The following is a 22726-nucleotide window of genomic DNA, read 5'->3' as shown; positions in this document are numbered from 1 at the left end:
AAAAATAATGAATTGAGGTTTACATTTATCTCCCTAAACCCCCCTGGACTTCTCCACCTCCCTCTCCTCCTTTAAGACCCTCCTTAAAACCCACCCCCTTGACTAAGTTTTTGGTCACCCCTCCTAATCTCTCCTTCTTTGCTCAGTACCCATTTTCCCAATGCCTCCTAGGGCACTTTACTGAGTTAAAGGTGCTATAAAAATGCACGCTGCTGTTGTTGTCGTGCCCTGGTCAAACTGCTGCTTGAATACTGGGGCAGTTTTGGCTATCAAGATGTAAGGGAAGCATTCAAACCATGGGAGCAGTTCAGAAAACAGCCACATCAGCCTATTGTCCATGCCGTCAAAGGTTTGCATTGGAGAAATTGGGTCTATTAAGCCTCGAAAGGAGGCAGCTGAGAAGGAACCTTCTAGAAGTATACAAGACATGAAACTGTATAAATAAGATAAATCTAGAGCACTGCTTCTTTTGAAGTCAAAATACTAGAATTAAGGGACACCAAGTAGAACAGATGAAAATCTGGGACAGATGTCAGGAAGAACCTTTTCACATCAACATCTGGAATGATATTCCAGATACAATAGTGGAGGCAAAAAAAAACTTAAATTTATTCAATATCCAGTTGGATGAAATAATGAGGGGGCTATATTTTTTCTTGATATAGGAGTTGATAGGGTAGAGAGAAACTATTTCCTCTGGTGGGGGTGTCCAGAACAAGGGGGCATAACTTTAAAATTAGAGCTAGGCTGTTCAGGGGTAATGTCAGGAAGCACTTCTTCACACAAAGGGTACTTGAAATCTGGAACTCTCTCCCCCAAAAAGCTGTTGAGGCTGGGGGTCAATTGAAAATGTCAAAATTAAGATTGATAGATTTTTGTTAGTCAAGGGTATTAAGGGTTACAGAACCAAGGTGGGTAGATGGAGTTAAGATACAGATCTAATTGAATGGCCTAGTCCTGTTCCTATGTTCCTGCATGGATGATTTAAGATGGGCCAAATGGCCTTCTTTATCGATATTTATCTTGTGATCCAGTGAGCCTCAAAAGGTCCAGTGTGAAGCACATATTTTTCTCAATGCACGTTGCCCATATTCACTGCAAAGTTACTGTGCATGAAATAAAGGTTCCATGTTGTTGCATGAAGCTTTTTTGCCAAGTAGGAAAAAGGCTGAAACAAACAGCAAGGAGATGCTCTTTTTTTTAGTTGATAAACACACAGTTCCTCCCCCGAGGGCTCAGTTGAGGAGTGCACTGCTCAATATGACACTAAGCCATTCAGACCAAGAAGCTACCACATTCAATTCCTGCTCTGTACTGGTTTGGCTGATGGCAGAAAAAAAGAGAGGACCTTGTTAATACATGTCATGGACTGCTCAAATTTGGGAGGGAAGGCCAAAATTGCAATGACTAGGCACTGAGGAGCATCTGAAATTTGGGAATAATAAAGTCAGGATACAGCTATTTTTCTCTTACCAATTTTCTCCATTCCCTTCCCTTCCTTCCTTGAAGGTGTTGACTCCTTGCTGGGGTGCAGTTCCACACAGTGCCCAAACGGCCATTATGCCCGTTGGAGCGTTAACTTTTGAGTATCGGTGGGGCATCACTGTCGAGGCCAACCTTACCCACGCCCGATGTCCACGAGTGCTTTTCCTGCAGGATAGCGAGGGGGAGTGGGGAATCCTGCCTGGTTCCCCACTCCCGAACCCAGGGTCCCCGAGACCACTTGTAGCAACCCCACCACCACGTTAGCTGGGATCCAGCCAACGCTTTAGAGATCGGGGAATGTACCTGCGAGCTCTCTAAAACGTAAGGCTCAGCTAAGTACTACGAATAAATTTGCTGGGCCATGAAAGGAATCTCTCGTGCAGCAATTTTTAAAAGGAAAATCATGAGAACCAGGGTCCACTTTCCCAAAGGAGTCACTGAAGTGTACAATAAAGTGAAAATGTGATATATATTTCCGTACCTCTATAGCTTAGAATTTCATTGAAAGGTTTCTTTGTTTGAACGCTGAGTGTGAAAGCTAGCCGATACCACAGACCATCAAAGCCCGAAGGGAAAATTTGCAGCCTCTGAACAAATTAAATTCAAGCCCCATGTATGCCAGGGAGTGAAGGGATGATTGGTGCAGAGTGATTGTGGCAGTGCCAAAACACGGAACAGTTTATCACAGTGATTGTCGTGCTGACTGGCCATTGCGGTTTGCTCCAGTGAAAGTGTCACTCCAGTCAGAGGCTGACAGAATTCTTGCGGAACCTTCTGGCACTCTTCACGTAGGTGACAAATGCTGTACCGGAGTCGACTGGAAGCTCTAGCAGCCACCAATGGTGGGCTTGTAACTGACATGGAGGAGTGCATCTGGTCTATCGAAAGACAAGCTGTCATAGCCCAGGTTTTACTCAGAGAATTGACTTAAATACACAGGCTCACACACTCCACCGTGTTCCTCTATCAAACTGGTTGTTTTATAAAACACAACTGGCTTCTTCTTGGCATTGATGCTGGCATCTCTGCGGTGGCAATGGCAATGCCAGGCTGGATGCCCACCTGGACCATGGGTAGTCTCTAACACGCATTGACAAGAGTTTATGGCATGCCCCAGGTGTTCTGTATTATACTGTAAGCACTCCAGATTATCAATAACCTTATTCTCAAAACATTGCTCGCAGCCTTAGCCTATTACATAACTACACTAAAACACAGAACTATTAAACTAATGATCGCAATAAACCACAGCCTCCTTTCTCTCCCTACTCCCTACCCACTGACCCAATCAGACAACGCTGTTATAACAACTGCTTCCAGCAGATGTAACCTTGAGTAAATTCTAGAAACTTCAGGAACATTCCGGCAGAATGATCAATTGTAACGGTAAGCTAAAAACTCTCATTAATTAGCACTTAAGCACGTAAGGAAACTCAGGGGTGAGAAGAGGGCATTCAGCCCATTGAAACGCATTGCTCTCAGTGAGCGATTTTCCAGTCACAGCAACTAATTGAACAACCTCAAAGATTTTGCCTCTCCCACCCTGGTTGGTAAATTATAATTAACATTTATCACCTATCGTATATACTCATGTTTAAAAAAAAATTGATCCAACAAGATGTACAGAAAGCGAGGGCGGTCACCTTAAATATAGAAAAAAAATAGACTCCGGGTAATTCCTCAGAGCTACTCCCGGCCCACTGCATTTACTTCACCGTAAGTGCGTCGGAAACCCCGTCTACGCACTCTCAGTCAAGTTACGTCAGCGGAGCGGGAGCAGCTATGAGGAATTTCCCGGCCAACATGCCTTTATCAGCTCGTGCACCTCGCAACCTCTTGTGCACCTGGACCTACTTATATTGTGGGCCTGCGGTTTTGGGGACCCTGCTGCACTACTGGAAGTATGGTGGGGTGGGACTTCTGGCGGAATGACGTTGACCCCGTCCCCCAAAAATCCCGGGGATAGGGGTCATTTTAATAATTGGCGCAGGTGGCCGATGACTGTGGAGATGCCACAGAGACCTAGTGGAAAAATTGGAGCGGCATCACGGTGAGGAGCAATATAAGTAGGTTCTTTTAGTGGGTCCCCTAGTGGGAAAAATCTAGCATAAAACTGATGAGCAAGATACAACTTCAAATACAATTCCGAGCAACAAGCTCAGGAACAGAATGGGCAACGGCCTGTTCTTTAGGCCTGACAGTCAGTTTGTTGCCCACCATCTCAGCCTATAGGAAGAGCCTGGGCAGGAGGATTGGAGAGGGCAGAAAGATTTGTATAGGATAGCTAATTTGTGCATTAATTATGTATTGAGATTAGGTTTTTGGATTTTATCGCTGGCAGCTGAGGTTAGGATTCAAATTTGGGATTGTCCAGTTAGGATCCCAATGCTCTATGACTCCACAACATTCCAATGGCCCTTGGAAAACCAACTCTCTTTCTCAGCGTGAAAACTACAATCAGTAACATGCTATAAATGGGTTTGAATTTCTGTGGTATACAAATAACTTACTTGTACTTACATCACAAAAAGCTAGAGACACAGAGGTTGCAAATAGGGTTTAACCAAATTTCTGATTAGATGCAACATTTTTAGTCTGTTCAATCCTACACTGCACGGTGCAAGAGTTTGGTCTCCATGTAAGAGAGACCAATATGCATGAACCCATTTGCAATATTTTGCGTTTTAGATTAATGTAAGGACTTAGGGGCCAAGACAGCATTTTCTCCTTGAGGGGGGTGAAGTAAATCTGATTTTTTTTTTAAGTTAGTGAGTTTTTTTGGCCTAACTTCTACGACACTTTGAGCAGGAGAAACAAGGCCGAGAGTATTAATGGAAATTGTTCAGTACTGCTCTGAATGTTGGGATAGCCCAGCCTTCATTCCTGTCTCTTGTTCACTTAATCTCTTTGTTGAGAGAAGAAAAACACTTGAAAAGTTAAAAAGGAGGAAAGAGAGAAAGTGAATATAAAAGAAAGTTGGAGAAATGAGGATAAGAACAAAGAAAGGAAAAGAATGCATTAATATCACCTGACCATTCTTGTGACAGAAACAACTTGTCCCTTAGAGCCATCTTTGTATTTTGATGTGGGTGGACCTTTCAGTCTATGAATCATGAAGAGTTGGGAGTGGGGAGGTGAGGGGTGAAGAGAAGATGTTGGGGTGGGAGAAAGAGTTGGGGGGTGGGGGGAGGGAGTTAGCGAATGGGGGAGAAGGAGTTGGGGGGGAGGAGGAGTTGGGGGGGGAGAAGGAGTTGGGGGGGGGGGGAGAAGGAGTTGGGGGGGGAGAAGGAGTTGGGGGAGGGAGAAGGAGTTGGGGGAGGGAGAAGGAGTTGGGGGAGGGAGAAGGAGTTGGGGGAGGGAGAAGGAGTTGGGGGGGGGGAGAAGGAATTGGGGGGGGGAGAAGGAATTGGGGGGGGGAGAAGGAATTGGGGGGGGGAGGAGTTGGGGGGGGAGAAGGAGTTGGGGGGGGAGAAGGAGTTGGGGGGGGGGAGAAGGAGTTGGGGGGGGGAGAAGGAATTGGGGGGGGGAGAAGGAATTGGGGGGGGGAGAAGGAGTTGGGGGGGGGAGAAGGAGTTGGGGGGGGAGAAGGAGTTGGGGGGGGGAGAAGGAGTTGGGGGGGGAGAAGGAGTTGGGGGGGGAGAAGGAGTTGGGGGGGGAGAAGGAGTTGGGGGGGGGAGAAGGAGTTGGGGGGGGGAGAAGGAGTTGGGGGGGGGAGAAGGAGTTGGGGGGGGGGGGAGAAGGAGTTGGGGGGGGGAGAAGGAGTTGGGGGGGGGAGAAGGAGTTGGGGGGGGAGAAGGAGTTGGGGGGGGGAGAAGGAGTTGGGGGGGGGAGAAGGAGTTGGGGGGGGGAGAAGGAGTAGGGGGGAGGAGAAGGAGTAGGGGGGGGGGTGAAGGAGTTGGGGGGGGGAGAAGGAGTTGGGGGGGGGGGGAGAAGGAGTAGGGGTGCCACAGTTCCATTCATGTGTAACAAATATTACACACTGATGCTTTCTCTATGGATCAGCGATAGACAGACCACTGGGTTTTGCCATTTAGCCATACCTTTAACTGCGACGTGGACCCTCTGACTGATGGAATGCTGCTGCTGCACCAGGACGCTGCAGACATACTCCCCCTCGTCCATCCCCTTCTGCACATCCATGAGCTTCAATGTGCCATTCTCGAACACCGCCTGCCTGTGATTGTCAGGAAGCAATACTGAGTCTTTATACCATTTGATTGAGTAGTAGGGATAGCCAATGACCCGGCAGTTAATGAAAGTATCTCTCCCGGCAATCGCTGTGATGTTTTTCATGGAGCGTATACTCGGAGAGCCTGTGAAAAGGATTCCTGCATTAAAACACCAACAGTGGCCTTTTATCACGCTACACAAGCTTTCAACCAAGTAACTTCCTCTTGTAAAACCTATGTTTAAATTGATAGCATCCCTTTTTTTTAAATCTGGATTTGAAAAGCAACTAATAGATCATAAGTTTTGGTAAACAAAAAAAACCCGAAATCCCTACAAACAACTCTTATTTCTGAAATAATTTATATTTTAGATCATAATGCAAGGGATTTGGGGGTGTCCTGTTTAAGGCCACAGACTTGTACCTGCAATTAGTGGGTCACCATTCACATACATCGTAGAGGTAGCACCACATGACAGTTTGGCACTCCCCGACAGGGAGGAGGCATGGGAAATAAGGCCAGGAATCATCCCAGGCTCCTCTCCCACATTTTCCGATCCCGGCCTTCACAGAAGCATCGGCAGAGGCCTAGAGTAGGACGCTTGTCCCATCCCCCCAGTTGAAATTGGGTGGAGGATGAATAGTATACCTTACAAGTTCCTGACAGGACTCCCGATGCTACACATAAACCCCACGCGCCCCCACCCCGCCAAACCACACGATGGAGGCAGTGAAGTTCAGAAGCCTGTTCACAACAGGGCTCGGTTAGGGTTAGGGTACGGGTGACCCTTGACGCATTCTTCGAGATAGATCCGGAGAGCTGAGTTATCGATTGGGAAAAGCAAGTTACAAAACAAGCCTCATTTCACAGAGGATGATGAAATAAAGAAGGAAGCAAGGCTTAATTTGTTACTCCCAAATTCCATTGGCTTATCGTTGCAGAAAATCTACTCAATGGGAAAGGCAAAATACACTGAACTCTCCAATTTCACACTTACCCCACCTATGGAAACAAGGGTAAACAATGGCAACCTCTCAAATTGACGATCCTCTTAAAGTAGGCCAAGTTACCAGTGTGCTGCACGAGAACGTGGAGCACATCACTGGCTGCTAACTTTTCTTGAGCACAGAACAAATTGTGAGGAGAGGAAGAAAAAACACCATCTCACAGGAACGAAGAAGCTGAGTGGAAAAATGATTAGGACGATGGGACTCACGGTGGCCTTTATCGAGCTGACTTTAACACGTCTACATGATCGTTGGGAGGTGCCTCGTTATGTACAATGAGGAAAAGTTGGGCCTTCCTAGTCCACGTGCTGCTAGTGTCACTTTGTTCATTTGTTTCTGTAATAATCGTCAAAATGCTTCAGGGAATCTTGGCCTGTCAGTTTATCTCAATTGGCAGGTTGGAGGCATTAATTAGTCTATTGCAATCAAGGGATTAGCTTGCTGCTCTCAGGAATGCAATTACCCTTGATAGGCCCAAGATAATGATCCCCCAAACACCCTTGAAGTAATCACACTTCTCCAGCACCTTTATCAGGGGAACAACATATTCAAAATTGTGAAAGACATTTAAACTAAAAGTCCATGTAAGGCACCAAAATGGGTCACTGTCTCTTTAAATTTATTGCTTGATAAAACAGTCACTGGTATGATTGTGTGCAATAAACCATAAAGGAGGCTGAGGGAAGCCAAGCGAGCAATGTACATGACATAAAAAAAATTAAAAGATCACACGGAATTTTTTTTTGGCTTGTCAAATTTGATTTGAAAAACATCAGACCAATGTCATGTGAGGCTGCTTCCAACTACACTCTTAGCCCAGTGAGCAGTGGAGAGCTTTACAACGTTGAGGGTTCTTCCCCACCATCTACCATCCTGCAAGATGCTTAGAGTTCAACAGGTGGACCATAGGATGGAGCCGGTCTCCATGACAACTCTTATGAAGGTAATGCAGGGGTTAAAAGAAAAAGTTAAGCCTTCGGAATTGTCATATTTTGATTAATGTGTCTCGGGGAAGAAGATGTACTGTTAGCACTCCTTGGTCCTATGTTCTGTGCTGCTGCACCCATCTTCTATGTAGTACTGACCGTGGGCGGGCAAGCTTTCTGTCTTCATGGTCCACATAGGTTTGTACCATGAAGGCTCACAGCCACATATAAAATGCACCTATCATTCACTTGGGCATATCTCAAACTGCAGCTAGTAACAGGGCTTGCTGCTCTGATTTAGGATTTTGACACTAATGAGGCAACAATGCTAAGGATAGTCCTTTCCAAACTCCCAGGCTCATGAAATTCAAGCAGGATAAATAAGAAACATAGAGGGGCAACATTTTAATCCACCTCACCCAGCAGGAACAGGGCAGGGGAGGTGGGGTGGGGGCAAACGGGGAAACTTATAGATTGATGCAAACTGGAGACCCATTACGAAAGGGGACAGTGGGAGGGAGGCTGATCGCAGTCGGCAGGAATGCTGTGGAGCTGGGAGGAGAATCCTGCTGCTCCACCTGGCTCCACCTGAATTCGTTCTAAATCCTAAAACTCACCTTTTCGATGGTGGCCAGTTCCTAGGCCCGCATCCACGCCAGGTCAAGCTGGGCGGAGCAGGCCCGGTCAGTGCCTGTATCGTCTCCTCGGGACACCGCTCTCCCGGGGACTCCGAAAACAGGTGTTAGGCTCCTTCATTTATATACAGAAGCGGTCTGCTTTAGGCGGCCGTCTGACCCAATTTCAGATTGGACGTCGTTCGGGCATCCTCGGGGCGCCAGATGATGGTCCCCGAAATTGGGCCTCGTTGCGCCTGTTTTCAGTCCATAAAATGGGCGCAACGAGGTTCAATTTCTAACCTGCTGCGTCACCACTACAATTAATCATTAAAGAACGGTAGATTATAAAGATGAATTTAACTGTGTGTTTTACTTTAAAACTTCTTTTATAAATAGTTGCGGCCAATGTAGTTTCATAATGACAACTTCAAAGTAACCTCAACTGAATGGAAAGGTCCCCAATCAAAATTTAGGACATTCTTCTGCCATTCATTCGTAACCAGGAATAAGTTACGTTGCTTTGTTCCAGGCGATATGTTGGTGTGAGAGTGGTGACAAGGTGCAGGATCCCCATCTCTCCCATGAGTGTCTGGTATAGGATGTAGAGAGGGTGGGATGTTCAGAGCAGAGGCTGTCCTCGAAAGACCAAGGGAATATCCCAGAATCAGTCACATCCATGCTGCCCTGACCTAAGGAAGGACTTTTAAAAACAGTAGTCTAGTAACACGGGCTTTTATATAGTGACGGTGGTCTCAGGAAAGCAGTACTCAATCAGAGGCCCACTAGCTCTGTGTGCCAGGGACTCGCATTTATTTTTCCTCCAAGCACCACTCTGAACTAAGAGGTGGTGGAAACCCATTGTTAAAAGTAAGGGAATCTGATTCCGCACTTATAGTTTTAAGTGGAGATCCCACAGCAGATCGTGAGACCCACAGAAATCCGTGTCTCCCATGCCCTGTTTTCTTTCCCAGCTCCAAGGTCACCGTTTCTCCAGAGGTTGGGTCCTTGAGATTGCAGAGCTCCAACAACTACAAACATCTTGCACATCTGCAGTTGATGATACTCAAGGTAACACAACCTACACCTACAAGGTTACCTGCCCCGTGGATTGTCATGATCAGGGACCAGCGTGTGGTTCTGGGGTGGGGGTCCTAGGGAAGAATGTGGAGGGGGGGGGCAGAGAATGGCAGGCCCCAGAAAGAAACAGGAGAGGGAAATATGCAATAATTAATGATCGGAATACATTCGGATGATGATTTGTTGGGAACAAAACGCAATTCATTGATTAAAAAAAAATCAAACAAAGTACGCTTGGAACAAAATAACAGGTTAACACATCACACTTAACAACAGAAATTATCCTATCTGATATTGAAAAGTAGACAGGCACCTCTTACGTTTATTCGCGCTTGGTACTCGGCGCTGCCGACTAGGTTTCTTGCTGTACAGCGGTAAACCCCTCCGTCTTTAATCTGCGGGTTGGTGACGTTCATATGGCTGACGGTGGTGCCGTCCGTCATGGTGTATTGGTTAGTCCGATGGCCGCTGTCTCTAGCGATCGACTCGTCGTCCAGTGTCCAGATGAGGGTGGGGGGAGGGGCACCTTTCGCAGCGCACATGAGGGAAAACTGTTCACCCGGATTGACCACCTTTTCACTAAAGGACGAAATAATTCGAGGTGTTCCATCTGGGGGGGCGGGGGGGAATAGGAAGATAAAATAAAAGGAAGGAAACAGGTGAATTCACGGTTTCCACAGAGAGACCTTCATGAATGAGACTGCCCAGCACTGCCAATGGAGCATTCTGTGGAGGGAAGCTCCAGATAGAAACTCCCAGATACCCTACACTGGAACTCAACTGCCCAACCAATACGACCGGACTTTTAATTGAAAATAAAAAGAAAAATCTTTACTGCTCATCGTGATAAAAGGATGTCAGTGCTGGAGAATGAGGGGGCGCTAATAACTCCCGGGGAGAGAAAGCGGCTTAGTGAGCGGCCAGCCAGTTCAGGAGTAGCCCTGCTCCTCCTGGCCCCACAAACGAATGAGATAAACTTATCTTCCCTCTTCTCCTGCTGATCCTTCCCCCCACCCCCACCTCTAGCTTCAGCCGGTTGGGAAAGCCGCAGACGCTACCCCGCTCAGGCCAACGTTAAAATGGCAGTCGGGTCCTCATGACATCATCATATTTAAAGAAGGACTTTAGACGGGTGCCCTTGGCACCTTCAATTTAAAATTGCAGTCAGCCAGATTGGGGAGGAAGGCCAGAGGTAAGTCTTCAGCTCCATTTTAACAACCCCCCACCCCCACTCCCGGATTCCATTGGGCGGGAGAAGAGTTAAAAACTCCTCCTCCACCTAGTTTCACCATTGCATAATCAGAGATTAGGTAAAGGATGGGCCAGATGTAGGCTGAGGCTCTATCCAGTTTGTCCCTTCCTCTGAAGAATACCCTTAATACACCAATGAGAGTTTTCTGATTTCCCACACCAGACATCCTTACGCCTCTCTAAGTAGCACTGCCAATTTGTACTTAATTCTCGGCTGTTAGTTGCTATGGGCCATTGCCTGTTTGCACTAGCTAAAGGTGCTCAAACTCATATTACAGAAGCAAAGACTTTCATCCCATCAGTTTGGGTTGGATGTGCATCCATAGGTGAAAGGGAAGTCTGTTAGCCTGCTATGTCACCAACTAACCCCAAAGAAAGAAAAGAAAGAACTTGCATTTATATAACGCCTTTCACAACCTTAGGACATCCCAAAGCACTTTACAGCCAATGAAGTACTTTTAAAGTTTCGTCACTGTTGTAATGTAGGAAGCGCAGAAGCCAATTTGCGCACAGCAAGATCCCACAAGCAGCAATGTGGTAATGACCAGATAATCTGTTTTTAGTGATGTTGGTTAATTGTTAGATATTGGCCAGGACACCCGGGAGAACTCCCCTGCTCTTCTTCAAAATAGTGTCATGGCATCTTTTATGTCCACTTGAGAGGGCAGACTGGACTTCGGTTTAACATCTCATCCGAAAGGCGGCACCTTCGACAGTGCAGCTCTCCATCAGTACTGCGCTGGAGTGTCAGCCTAGAATATGTGCTCAAGACTCTGGACTTCTGTCTAGAGGTGCGAGTACTACCACTGAGTCAAGGCTGACACCTTATATCTATAGGGGTTTAAGTAGTGTGGCAAGTCAGCATTGAAGACTTGACCAATGCATAGAGCGAGTTCCAACCTGAAGAGCTCGGCATTCCCAATCCATCATTAACCATTGTGCTCTGGTTTTTAAAACATGTACCTTCTAACACTATGATGGAAAAGTCCTGCGCAGTTTGGGACTTCCTGGTGGCAAAGCACTGGTAGGCTCCCGAGTGACTCTTCTGTGCAGATGTGATAAGAAGGGTTTCGTTGTTGATTCCTCGAATTGAAATGTAACTGTCGGGAATGATGAGCTCAGTGTCCCTGTACCACCTGATGATGTACTCGGGCGAACCCATCACATCACAGGACAGGATGACAGTACTGCCGATTCCAGTTTTCAGTTTCTTTGGAGTCACTGTTACTCTCAGTGGATCTGCAGAAGTAACACACAGATAAAAAGAAAAATCATTACACAAGTTGGGTACAGCAGCATGCATATAGTTAGGTCCCACTCCAATTTTTTTCTGAATGTGTACACTCATCGTGCACTAGTTCTATAGGGTTCAAGCTCAAGAGTAGTGCAAGGAACAGAATGAAGACTCCGTACCCTTTCATGTCCTCAAGATGCCCCAAAGTGCTTCACAACCAATCAATCACTTTCGAAGTTTAGTCAGTGTTGTTATGTAAGCAAACATGGCAGACAAATTGCACACAGCAAGGTCTCCCAACCAACAAATGAGATGAATGGCCAGTTAATCTGTTTTTTGATGGTGTTGGTTGAGGGAGGAATGTTGGCCAGGACACCAGGGAGAATTCTTCTTGCTCTTCAAATAATACCATGGGATCTTTTACATCCACCTGAACAAGCAGATGGTTTAACACCTCATCTGAAAGACGGTACCGTAGACTTCCTCATTACTGCCCCAAAGTGTCAGTCTAGATTATGTGTTTGAGTCCTGGAGTGCAGCTGGAACCCACAGCCTTCTGTCTCAGAGGGGAGAGTGCTACTATACTGAGCCAAGCTAACACATGCACATAGCACCAACGGGAAGTTTCCTATTCATTGTCCCCAACCCCCTCTCCCCATGTTTGCAGCTGGAAGCAACTATACTGGTTGACAGGCTTGGCTGAGGTAGTGCCCAGCCACCACATCATCATTGTTAATGGCCACCAAATGTACTGGTGGCCCTCAGCAAGCCTGTTTAAATACAAATATCTGTATTAAAAGCTCCTCAGCTGAACAACTCTTGAATATTTTCCATTTTTGACACCCAATGTCAGCAACAAACATTCGTAATTATAGCACAAGTTGGATGTGTAGCAAAGTTGGCTTTTACTTAATACCAACAATTGTGCCGTTACCCCAATTTAAATATCCCCTTCTACACCAGTGTGGATATTTCAAATTTCCGCATCAAGCAGCTATTCTAGTGGTCATTCTGAGTGATGCTTCCAATTTAGCACAGAGCAAAGAGAATGGAAGAGAAAAGATAATTCTGATCCACTGCCAGGCTGCTGTTCGACAACCCCTTGGAAAGGCCCAAGAGAAATTCTACTGCCTGATCGGAGGTAAGAAGCACTGGGAGCTGCCAATTCAAATAAAATAATGGAAATTCCTGGATTTTAAAATGGGAGCAGACAATAATTGTAGATAACACATTTCTCCATCTTTAAAGTCTTTGAATCAGCTGTGTCAACACCAGGGTCCGGACGATTCACCAGCCACTGGTGTATCTCCCCGAGAGGCGTCCTTTCAAGACAACACTCATGTGAGGAGCTGGCTAATGGTTCAGACAGCGGGGATGGTAGGTGGAGCACCTCACAAGAACAGACAAAGTCGGGCACTGCCACACAAGTAGCTGTACCAGCGTTAACTCCTTCTCACCCAAAAACCTCCATTATTCCCCGATAGGAGTTTACAGCAAAGTTGACCCATTTCGTATGAGACTGGGTTAAACAGGAACTGCCTTGCTGATTGGCTATCATGAGAAAGTCCAAAACCCTCCCCACTCTGCTCTATACCTGGAAGAGGGTCGTGCGGCAGTGAAAGGTCCTCGAGGGAGAAGATCAAATAGAGGGGAAGGCACCAGGTGAGTAAGGTAATCTAACAGTGTTCTGGCCCGATGTAGCCCACCATATTTTGTCTGGCAGAGTTAGTAAATTCAGTTTAGAACATCCTGGGTTTTTTTGTAATGAGTATCCCGTTTCTGCAAATTAGATTAATAGGTCTCACACACAGTTCAAAACCAAGTCCAGTGAAATAAAATTACATCAAATTTACAGCACAGAAACAGGCCATTCGGCCCAACAGGTCTATGCCGGTGTTTATGCTCCACATGAGCCTCCTCCCACCTTACTTCATCTCAAATATAAATGCTGACCAGCCCATGAACTGTTCCTGTTTCCTTTCTTGGTTGATTCTGCTCTCTGACAGACCTAGTGCCTATCATTTCAACGTCAATGAACAGCAAGCAGCTGGTGGTGTCGCATTGGCCAGTGCTTTCCATTCTAACGTCAACTCTTATATTACCATGGCAGCCAGTGCAATATCCACTTTCTCATGCAGCAGGCAGACGTTACTGTGAGTTGTCAGGGTGAAAGAGCTACCTTCCATTCGCACAATGCATCACGTAATTCTGGAGCTCTTGGCATGACAGTACTGTCACGCTTACCGATGATCCGTCTGCACCAAAGCGATCACAGCCGATGCCAGTGTCCTGCATCGACGTCCCAGTAAGTCGGGCATATTTGTTAATATGAAATATTAAGCAAGTTATTTAAAAATTTATCTCGTCTATAGTGCATTGTGTTCTGCCCCTCTAACCGATCTCCCACCTCCCTTATTGAAACGATAGATACAAAATCTCAATAACAAAGGAGAGTTTTGTGGGCAATGCTGGACTTTCCAAAACGGGTGAACTTTTTCGGGTCAGTTGTCCCAAAGGGTGCGCACTGTCTGTGCCCGAAGAGAAGTGGAAGGCCTGTGGTAACTGCTTAAAGAAGACTAGGCTGTAACTTGGCCATTTAAAAAAAAAAATTGCCTTGTTTCCTACTGTAAAAAACAATGAACGTATTTTTTCGAAATGTGTAATGTTGTTGAAAAGACTGACAGGTCTGCTGCTGGGGGCAGGGGGGTGAGCATTTGGACAAATTATGGAGTTGGATTCAGGCCATCCAAAATTCTGACTGATCTGAATCTGAATCTGAACAGCGTACCAGGGGCAGGTACAAATCTCCTTGAGCCAAGAAGCATTTCAGACACATACATGCTTCACTCTCTTTGACCATCCTTGATAAGAACAGTCAAAAAACAAGAGGGGTATAGTACAGGCCTGGCTGATAATTGTCCACAAAGGAAACAGACACCTTGGACAAACAGAAATCTAAACATTGGATCCCTTAAGACATATGATTAACCCAAATATTAGACATCGAGACACAGCAGAAATGGACCCTGAGGTCTCAATGTTACCATTTTGTTTAACAGGAACAGACAATATTATAATTTCAACATCCAGTGTAAGCAAAAATGTGGATTTTCCTGTCGAAGTAAATCCAATCTGGTACAGTTCAAAATAACTCATTCAGTGTTTGTCCTGCTCCACTGCTCTCTTGACAGCACAGTGCGGGCAGTTTATTGACGTTCAGGAATTTCTGGCTGGCACGCTGTCCATGAAGACAGACCCAGGCACAAGTCTGAGTTTATCCCCTTGCAGATGATTCAGCCACCCACAGAACAGGGCTTTGCTCAGTTCACAGTGACGATGAAAACTGGGAGTGGAGACACAGTCCCTCCTGCTCACTGAACTGCAGGAGGGAGTATTGTGTTAGGTTTGGATTCTGCAGGAGGCCATTAGCTGCTCACTGTACTCTGTTCTTCTTTCTTTATTTGTTCACCTAAATCCCATCAACAAAATCATTAGACTGTTCAAAAAGCAAAATTACCACGCTGAGGAAGAAAAGTACATGCTTGAATTTATAAAGCACCTCATGAAATTCTCAGGCCGTACCAAAGTGCTTTGCTTTACTTTAGAAATGTAGGCAGTGTTGTTATGTAGACAAAAGCAGCAGTCATTTTGTGCACAGCAAGGTCCCACAGAGAGTGAACGAATAAATGACAGATAATTTGTTTTTTGGTGGCGTTGGATGAGGTATGAATAGTGTCCAGGACACCGAGAGAACTCACTGTTCTTCTTTAAATAGTGCCATGGGATCTGTAACATCCACCTGTACAGGCAGTACCTTTATACTCCCTTCAGTATTGCACTTTGGAGAGACGAGAATCACATGCAATTTTTGCTGTGATGTCATCATATTCAAGTGATATAATCACAGTTTTGCACCATGCCAGTGTGAACTGCATCATTGGGTCACCCCATTGGCAAATATTTTTCTATGATGAAGAAAGCTCTACGAATGATTGGGATGAAGTAATTTCTCATGTAGGACGATGCATGCTTATCCTGCCACAGATTTCTCTTTTAACACCTAGAACAGGAGTGGGGAGAAATAAGAGCACTGGGAATTTAACTCAATTTTAAAAAGTGTTCAAAATTATCAAATTATGAAAGTAGTTAGTTGAGTTAAACCTTTCATCTCTATCTGCAGATGACTATTTCTTTCCCGGAACCAAGTAACTGTGGAACGTCTTACCTCCCTCAACCTTTCCTTCCTCCTGCAGTCCTCTAGCTTTCAAAACCCAAGTTTAATGTCACGTAATCATTATTTCCTGATGACCTCATCTCCTTTTAACCTTGGTCGTGTCCTGCACTGTGAGCCTAACCTTTCACCGTAGATTCTCAACAAAGCAAACCCTATTGTTCTCCTCTGCCCTTCCCTCATCGCCCTCAATGGCAATTAAAACACATACAAGTGACTGAGCCATGATGTGTTCGAGTCAACACTAAGCTCTCCACATGGAGGCCTGTACTGCAGCTAATTCCATTTCCCTAGCAGGCTTATCCATAGCCTCAATGAACATTTTTGGAAATGCGAAAAGTGAAAAGTTCTTACCTACTACTTTAAGGATTTCGGTAACTTCTGCTGAGCCAAACGTGTTTGTCACCTCACAGATATAAGTTCCACTGTCCTCCACACGTAGGTTGTTGATCATTAGGCCTGTGATGCGTTTGGTCCACCTGCTATCTACTGGCAAAGGCCTGTTGTCTTTCAGCCAGCGGATCGCTGGGTTTGGGTAACCTGAAGCGATGCAAGGAAGCTCCATGGTTTTCCCGGTTTTAACTTCTCTGGACTGAAAACTGTCCAACACTGTGGGCGCTGATTCCATAGGATCTGCAGAGAGAAACATGCGGGTTTTGGGGTTTATGGGATTCGTCATTGGAACCAAGTCTTACGTAACTTCAATTTAGTTGCTGTTTGCACTGAGGGGAAAAGGGAGGAGGGCAGAAAGGAAGAGAAAAGTAGAGGGAAGAGGAGGAGGAAAGGGAAGAAAGGAAGGGACGGTAACAAAGGAAGGGAGGAGAACAAAGGAAGGGAAGAGAAAAGGAAGGGAAGAGAAGAAAAGGAAGGGAAAAGCGACAAGACAGACAGACAAATAAACAGAAAATAAGAGAGAGAGAAAAGACACACATTTTCTTGGATGGAATTAAAATTTTGGATAAACCCAAGGTTTACTCATATCCAACCTATTGGCATTTGTTTTTAATTTCTATCTTACTAATCCCTTAAAACCCAGTGTTAAAAATTAATAATGCTAATTCTAACCTTTAGTGTTATTCTCCAAACTACACTGTTTCCTTGTCAATGTATTGTTTTCAATTGTATTATATCCTTGTTTTCAAATCCCTCCATGGCCTCACTCCCCCCACCCCCACCAATCTCTGTAACCTCCTCCAGCCCTACAACCCTCTGAGATCTCCGCACTCCTTCAATTCTGGCCTCTTACACATCCCTGATTTTCATCGCTCCAACATTGGCGGCCGTGCCTTCAGCTGCCTAGGTCCTAAGCTCTGGAATTCTCTCCCTAAACCTCTCTCTCCTCCTTTAAGACGCTCCTTAAAAGTTACCTCTTCGACCAAGCTTTTGATCACCTGTGCTAATATCTCTTTATGTGGCGCGGTGTCAAATTTTGTTTGATAATCGCTCCCGTGAAGCACCTTGGGACGTTTTACTATATTAAAGGTGCTGTATAAATGCAAGTTGTTGTTGTTTATTCTGTCCGTCTGTCTTATTCTGTTCTGTCTTATTCACAACTCTGTCTGGATCGCTAAACATTCCTGCTGTATTCTGTCCCACTGTTAAACGTTCCCCTCCTACTGTATCATTAGAAAACAGCCTTTGTGGAGAAAACAGTAGGGTCCTCCACACCATCAAGCCATGTTAAGGTCTCTCTGTTTACTGCATGAACACCTGTTGAGAGAATACATCACGATCTTGGACCTCGTCCAATTTAAGAACGTATTTCTGTGAAATATGGTTATAAGTACAAGAGTTTGTACACCCCATTAGTCAGATATTTTTGTTGCAATGTTTGATCCATAATTCACATATTATTATTCCTCCTCACCCCCCTCCCTCCCAGCTCTTTGGCTACCATCTTGAAAACTTCTTTTGCAGACGAATTTAATTCACAAACCCAAACAAAACAGGGCATGTATGAGCATATTATCATGGAGAAAGGATGAGACTTTAGCTGCATAACTCCACACATAAACGGTAAATATTAAATTACAATACGAGTTCAGCCCTGCACGCTTCATCGTGACTGCAATCAATAAGTAATTATTTGTATTACTTGCAAGCTCTGGATTTGAAAATGACTTTACATTTTGTGGTCTTTGTGCTGAGATCTCATTCTGTCGATGTGCTCAGAATGTTTCTTTCTAGGTTGAGATGCCCCAGCTGATTTAGCTCTTCAATTTCTCATCGCCACTGAAGGGATTTTGAAAATGGCAGCCACGCTCTCCTAGAGTGAGGCAGGAGACGATTGGTGTGGCCTCTCAGGAGAGTTTAATGCGCTCTCTGTGCTGTTTGGACTCTTTAAAAAATAAAGTCATTACTTTGTCCAATAATTATTTTCTCATTTTTCAATAAGCTTCACTATTTCCTTAATGAAGGAGTGGGGAATAGGGTTGCTAACTCTGGTTGGACGTATTCCTGGAAGTTTCATAACATGACATCCTGCCTCCAATTGCCCTGCTCAGTCAGACAGCCTGTTTTTCCCATTTCCAATATTTCTATAACTAACAAAAGGGTTGACAGAATGAAAAAAAACACATAATTTTTTAATGCCCCAGTGATTTTTTTTCCTCAGTGTTGCTCACAGCAGAATCCAGGAGATTAATCTTCAATTCCTGGAGACTCCAGGACAATCCTGGAGGGTTGGCAACCTTAGTTCGGATCGGTCAAGGCCCTGTGGGTGGCAGAGCAGGCCCAGGGGCTGAGTGGCCGGGTCCTGCTCCTACTTCTTGTGTTCTTTAGATTTGAGGTTAGGATCAGATCAGCCATGATCTTATTGAATGGCGGAGCAGGCTCGAGGGGCCGATTGGCCTACTCCTGCTCCTATTTCTTATGTTCTTATGTTCTTAGTGGGGAATTAAGCAGGGCTCTCCACTCTGAACCCTTTGTTCAGATTACTCCCTCATGATCACTATCAGGTAAGCATTATTCTCTCTGGTGTTCGCTCTATGACTCACTTGATAAAGGAAGGGTGTGTCAGAAAAGATACAGATTACAAGAGGCTGTGCTAAATTAGCTCAGCATATTCAAGGCAACAGTTGGGCTGCTACAGTTTGGTTTCAATACCCTGGGTTAGGGAGGGGAGCGAAAAAGAGAATCAGTCAGGGTTCCCCGCTTCTGACCACTATCCAAAGACCCCCTGCTGGAAAGTGCATGCGTGTCAACATCAGATGAGGACAGGCTACGACTTGGCTGTGATGCCCTCCATGATCAAATAGCCTACTGTGACTCACAGGGGCAGATGTTCCTCTTATTGCACGTGGGTGTAAAGGACCGCTTGCGGACAGTGCATAGAGGAAACTCAGACGGAGGAGATCGCACAAGAGTAATGGAGTCCACCTCATGTTCCATCCATCTAAGTTAACGGACAGAAGATTGGGTGGGATCCAGTACAGGCCTGTGACCCTCCACGCCCGATTTCCGTCTGTCTGCTCCGCCCAGTCGGTCCTTTATGCCCAAGTGCAATAAGAGAACAATCTGTCCCCTGTCTGTTCAGTCTCCTTCCTAGCACCAAGCACCAATTCCCAACTGATGACGATGGGAAAGGGAGCCTGCTCTGAGCACACAGGCAGCCCTGCTCTATGTCACCCGAACCCGTCAATCCGATCACTGCTTTTACTTATTCCCAAGTAAACAGCACCCTCGCTCGAGTATTTTACATACAAACATTTATTAAGCACGAGACATTAACCTCCACCCACTTTTCTCAAAATATTCTCTGAATTCTTTTGACGATGATAATGGTCCAGTATTGTAATTCTGATCATTATTAAGTGAGATGACACATTCACATCAAAAGTTAAAAAATTAAAGTTCTACTGAGCAATACTAGTGTTTTTAACTTTCTTTGTTTTTTGATGAAGGCAATCACAGCCAAGCCTAACCCCACCCTTACTTGGCATCTACACAAGCCTTTTTCAGCCAGGAGCCACTGAATAAACTCAGGATCAGTACAGGGAGCATCACGGGAGAGGTTTGAAGGAACTTTACTGACTAAGGATTATGAGGGCATAGAACTCATCGCCACAAACGGTCTTTGAAGCCGATCCAATCATCACAGTTTAAGAGGGAGTTCGAGAGAAAAATATCAATGTGTATGGGGAAAGGGCAGGAAAATGGGATGGGACTAATCGGGCCAGTGGGGGAACTAGCACTGGCACAAGCAGCCAAATGGCCTCCTTTCAGTGCCAACATTTTCTGTACGCAGCAGGTATTAAACCGGGGATATCCTAGCCTGTAGGGTTCAGTTTCACAGTGGCCAACGTGTTTTCCAGGTGAATCTTAGGGCAGCTGTACACTTCCATTTCCAGTGAGCACGTCACACTGATGTACTGAAATGTGATTGAAAGGCAGAATCACTCTTACGTCCTTTGAGCAGCGGACTGAGCCCGACCTCTTCAAAACACCGAGGCTAAAAAAAAAACACATTGGCGGTAGGATTGCCATCTGTGATTGGACATATTCCTGGAGGTTTCATCACACAACCTCCCACCTTTAACTGCCTCGCCCAGTCATACGGCCTTTGCCCTCTCCCCTCACCCACCCCCCCAATATTTTTTCAACAAATGAACACAAGTCTTCAAAGAGAATGAAAGAGACAATTTTTTTTTAAATGCCCCCAACGATTTTTCTCCCGGGTCGCTCACAGCAAGGAAATTAGAATCATAGAATCTTTCAGCACAAAAGGAGACCATTCTTCCCATCGTGCCTGTGCCAGCTCTATGAAAGAGCTATCCAATTAGTCCCACTCCCCCTGCTCTTTCCTCATAGCCCTGCAATTTTTTTCCTTTTCAAGTATTTATCCAATTCCCTTTTGAAAGTTACTATTGAATGTGTTTCCACCGCCCTTTCAGGCAGCGCATTCCAGATCATAACAACTCACTGCGTAAAAAAAAATTCTCCTCATCTCCCCTCTGGTTCTTTTGCCAATTACCTTAAATCTGTGCCCTCTGATTACCAACCCTCCTGTCAATGGAAACAGTTTCTCCTTATTTACTCTATCAAGGCCCATCATGATTTTGAACACCTCTATTAAATCTCCCCGTAACCTTCTCTGCTCCAAGAAGAATAATCCCAGCTTCTCCAGTCTATCCACATATCTGAAGTCCCTCATCCCTGGTATCATTCTAGTAAATCTACTCTGCACCCTCTCCAAAGCCTTAGATTCATATTTAATTCCTGGAGGCTCCAGGAGGGTTGGCAACCCTAAGTGACCCACGACCTTACCGGAAACGGAGAGACGGGCTCCGTTGCTCTGCCGCGTTTCTCCGCTGTATTTATGTCTGGTGATACACCGGTACGTAGACAGTGCGTCCTCCTTTTGTACATCGGATATGTACAAGGCTCCATATGAAGTGATGTGGAATCTACTCCCTAGAGACAAAGAAGGAAAAAAAAAATCTAATTCAGAAACTTGACAGCATTCAATGTCAACCAGCTACTGTGTAGAGCAGAGTTCAAACAGCCATTCCACAAATGGACTCTGATAATAGAATGGAATATAATTTCAGCTCACAAGCATTTGAAGCTGTGGTCTCTCTAGAATTTTTATAGCGGAAATCAGCAGCAGAGAGAAAATTGTGAGGGTCCTAGAAAAGAAAACAATTTAAGTCTCTTCTGCTTTCAAGTTACAGTTAATTCGTCTTCTTGACCGTTTAGCAAGTTTATCCTGTAAGTTAAAGAAGGAAAGAACTTGTATTTATACAGCGCCTTTCACAAACTCAGGACGTCCCAAAGTGCTTTACAGCCAATGGAGCACTTTTTCTTTTAAACACCACACCATCTGCCCAGATCTCAGGTACACACACTCAACACCTCAAGGCACTTCACAGGAGCACAATCAGACAAAAACTGACACCGAGCCAAAGAAGGAGACATTTAGGACAGGTGACCAAAAGCCTAGTCAAAGAGGTAGGTGCAGACTAAAGCCCTGAGCACTAGTAATGTACCTTAATCATGCCTCAGAAGAGCATCCCTACTACATCAGTGTCATTTGTGTTTCTCTCACCAGCCAGCCTGCTGACCTCTCTTACTGCAGTTGACACTTTGCTACCATTAGTGGGGAATTTTGGATAGTACCTTGCCCATTAGGGAGAAAACTGAAATGCTCCGGACTCATTTCACTTTGGTCAATCATACACCAGAAAAAGAAACGCATCATCTCATTGGTCTGTATTAAATTTGAGTCCGAGTCCCAAAGGCGAAAGAACTGTGCACTGATCAAAATGTGCCAACTAGTCCCTGGCTCTGGGCACCCTTTAATTTGGGGACAATCCCGTCAAGAAAGCACATCAATACTCTGCATTCCTAACATGTCTCTGCCAGGGTACATTTTCCTGCCTTTATCATTAAGGATGCGATTAGATGCATTTTACACAATTTCAGGTTCCTCATGACCAGATAAACTGCTTGACCCTGGTTAGACCGCACCTGGAGTACTGTGAGCAGTTCTGGGCACCGCACCTTCGGAAGGACATATTGGCCTTGGAGGGAGTGCAGCGTAGGTTTACTAGAATGATACCCAGACTTCAAGGGTTAAGTTACGAGGAGAGACTACACAAATTGGGGTTGTATTCTCTAGAGTTTCGAAGGTTAAGGGGTGATCTGATCAAAGTTTATAAGATATTAAGGGGAACGGATAGGGTGGATAGAGAGAAACTATTTCCGCTGGTTGGGGATTTTAGGAGTAGG

The 22726-nt window shown here is 45.3% G+C and overlaps 1 protein-coding gene across 1 annotated transcript in view; it reads right to left on the bottom strand.

The window, feature by feature from the left end:
- dscaml1 (Down syndrome cell adhesion molecule like 1) overlaps nucleotides 1–22726 on the bottom strand; it is a 412483-nt gene that overhangs the window by 152403 nt on the left and 237354 nt on the right. The window contains exons 4-8 of the mRNA XM_067970940.1: nucleotides 21263–21409; nucleotides 16352–16630; nucleotides 11496–11771; nucleotides 9595–9891; nucleotides 5526–5798 (exon numbers count right to left, since the gene is read on the bottom strand). Of these exons, the coding sequence (XP_067827041.1) occupies nucleotides 5526–5798; nucleotides 9595–9891; nucleotides 11496–11771; nucleotides 16352–16630; nucleotides 21263–21409 (1272 nt within the window). The remainder of the gene's footprint in view (nucleotides 1–5525; nucleotides 5799–9594; nucleotides 9892–11495; nucleotides 11772–16351; nucleotides 16631–21262; nucleotides 21410–22726) is intronic.

Source organism: Heptranchias perlo, chromosome 33 (assembly GCF_035084215.1).
Source record: "Heptranchias perlo isolate sHepPer1 chromosome 33, sHepPer1.hap1, whole genome shotgun sequence".
Classification (NCBI taxonomy): Eukaryota; Metazoa; Chordata; class Chondrichthyes; order Hexanchiformes; family Hexanchidae; genus Heptranchias; species Heptranchias perlo.
This window is presented reverse-complemented; position numbering and strand designations above follow the sequence as displayed.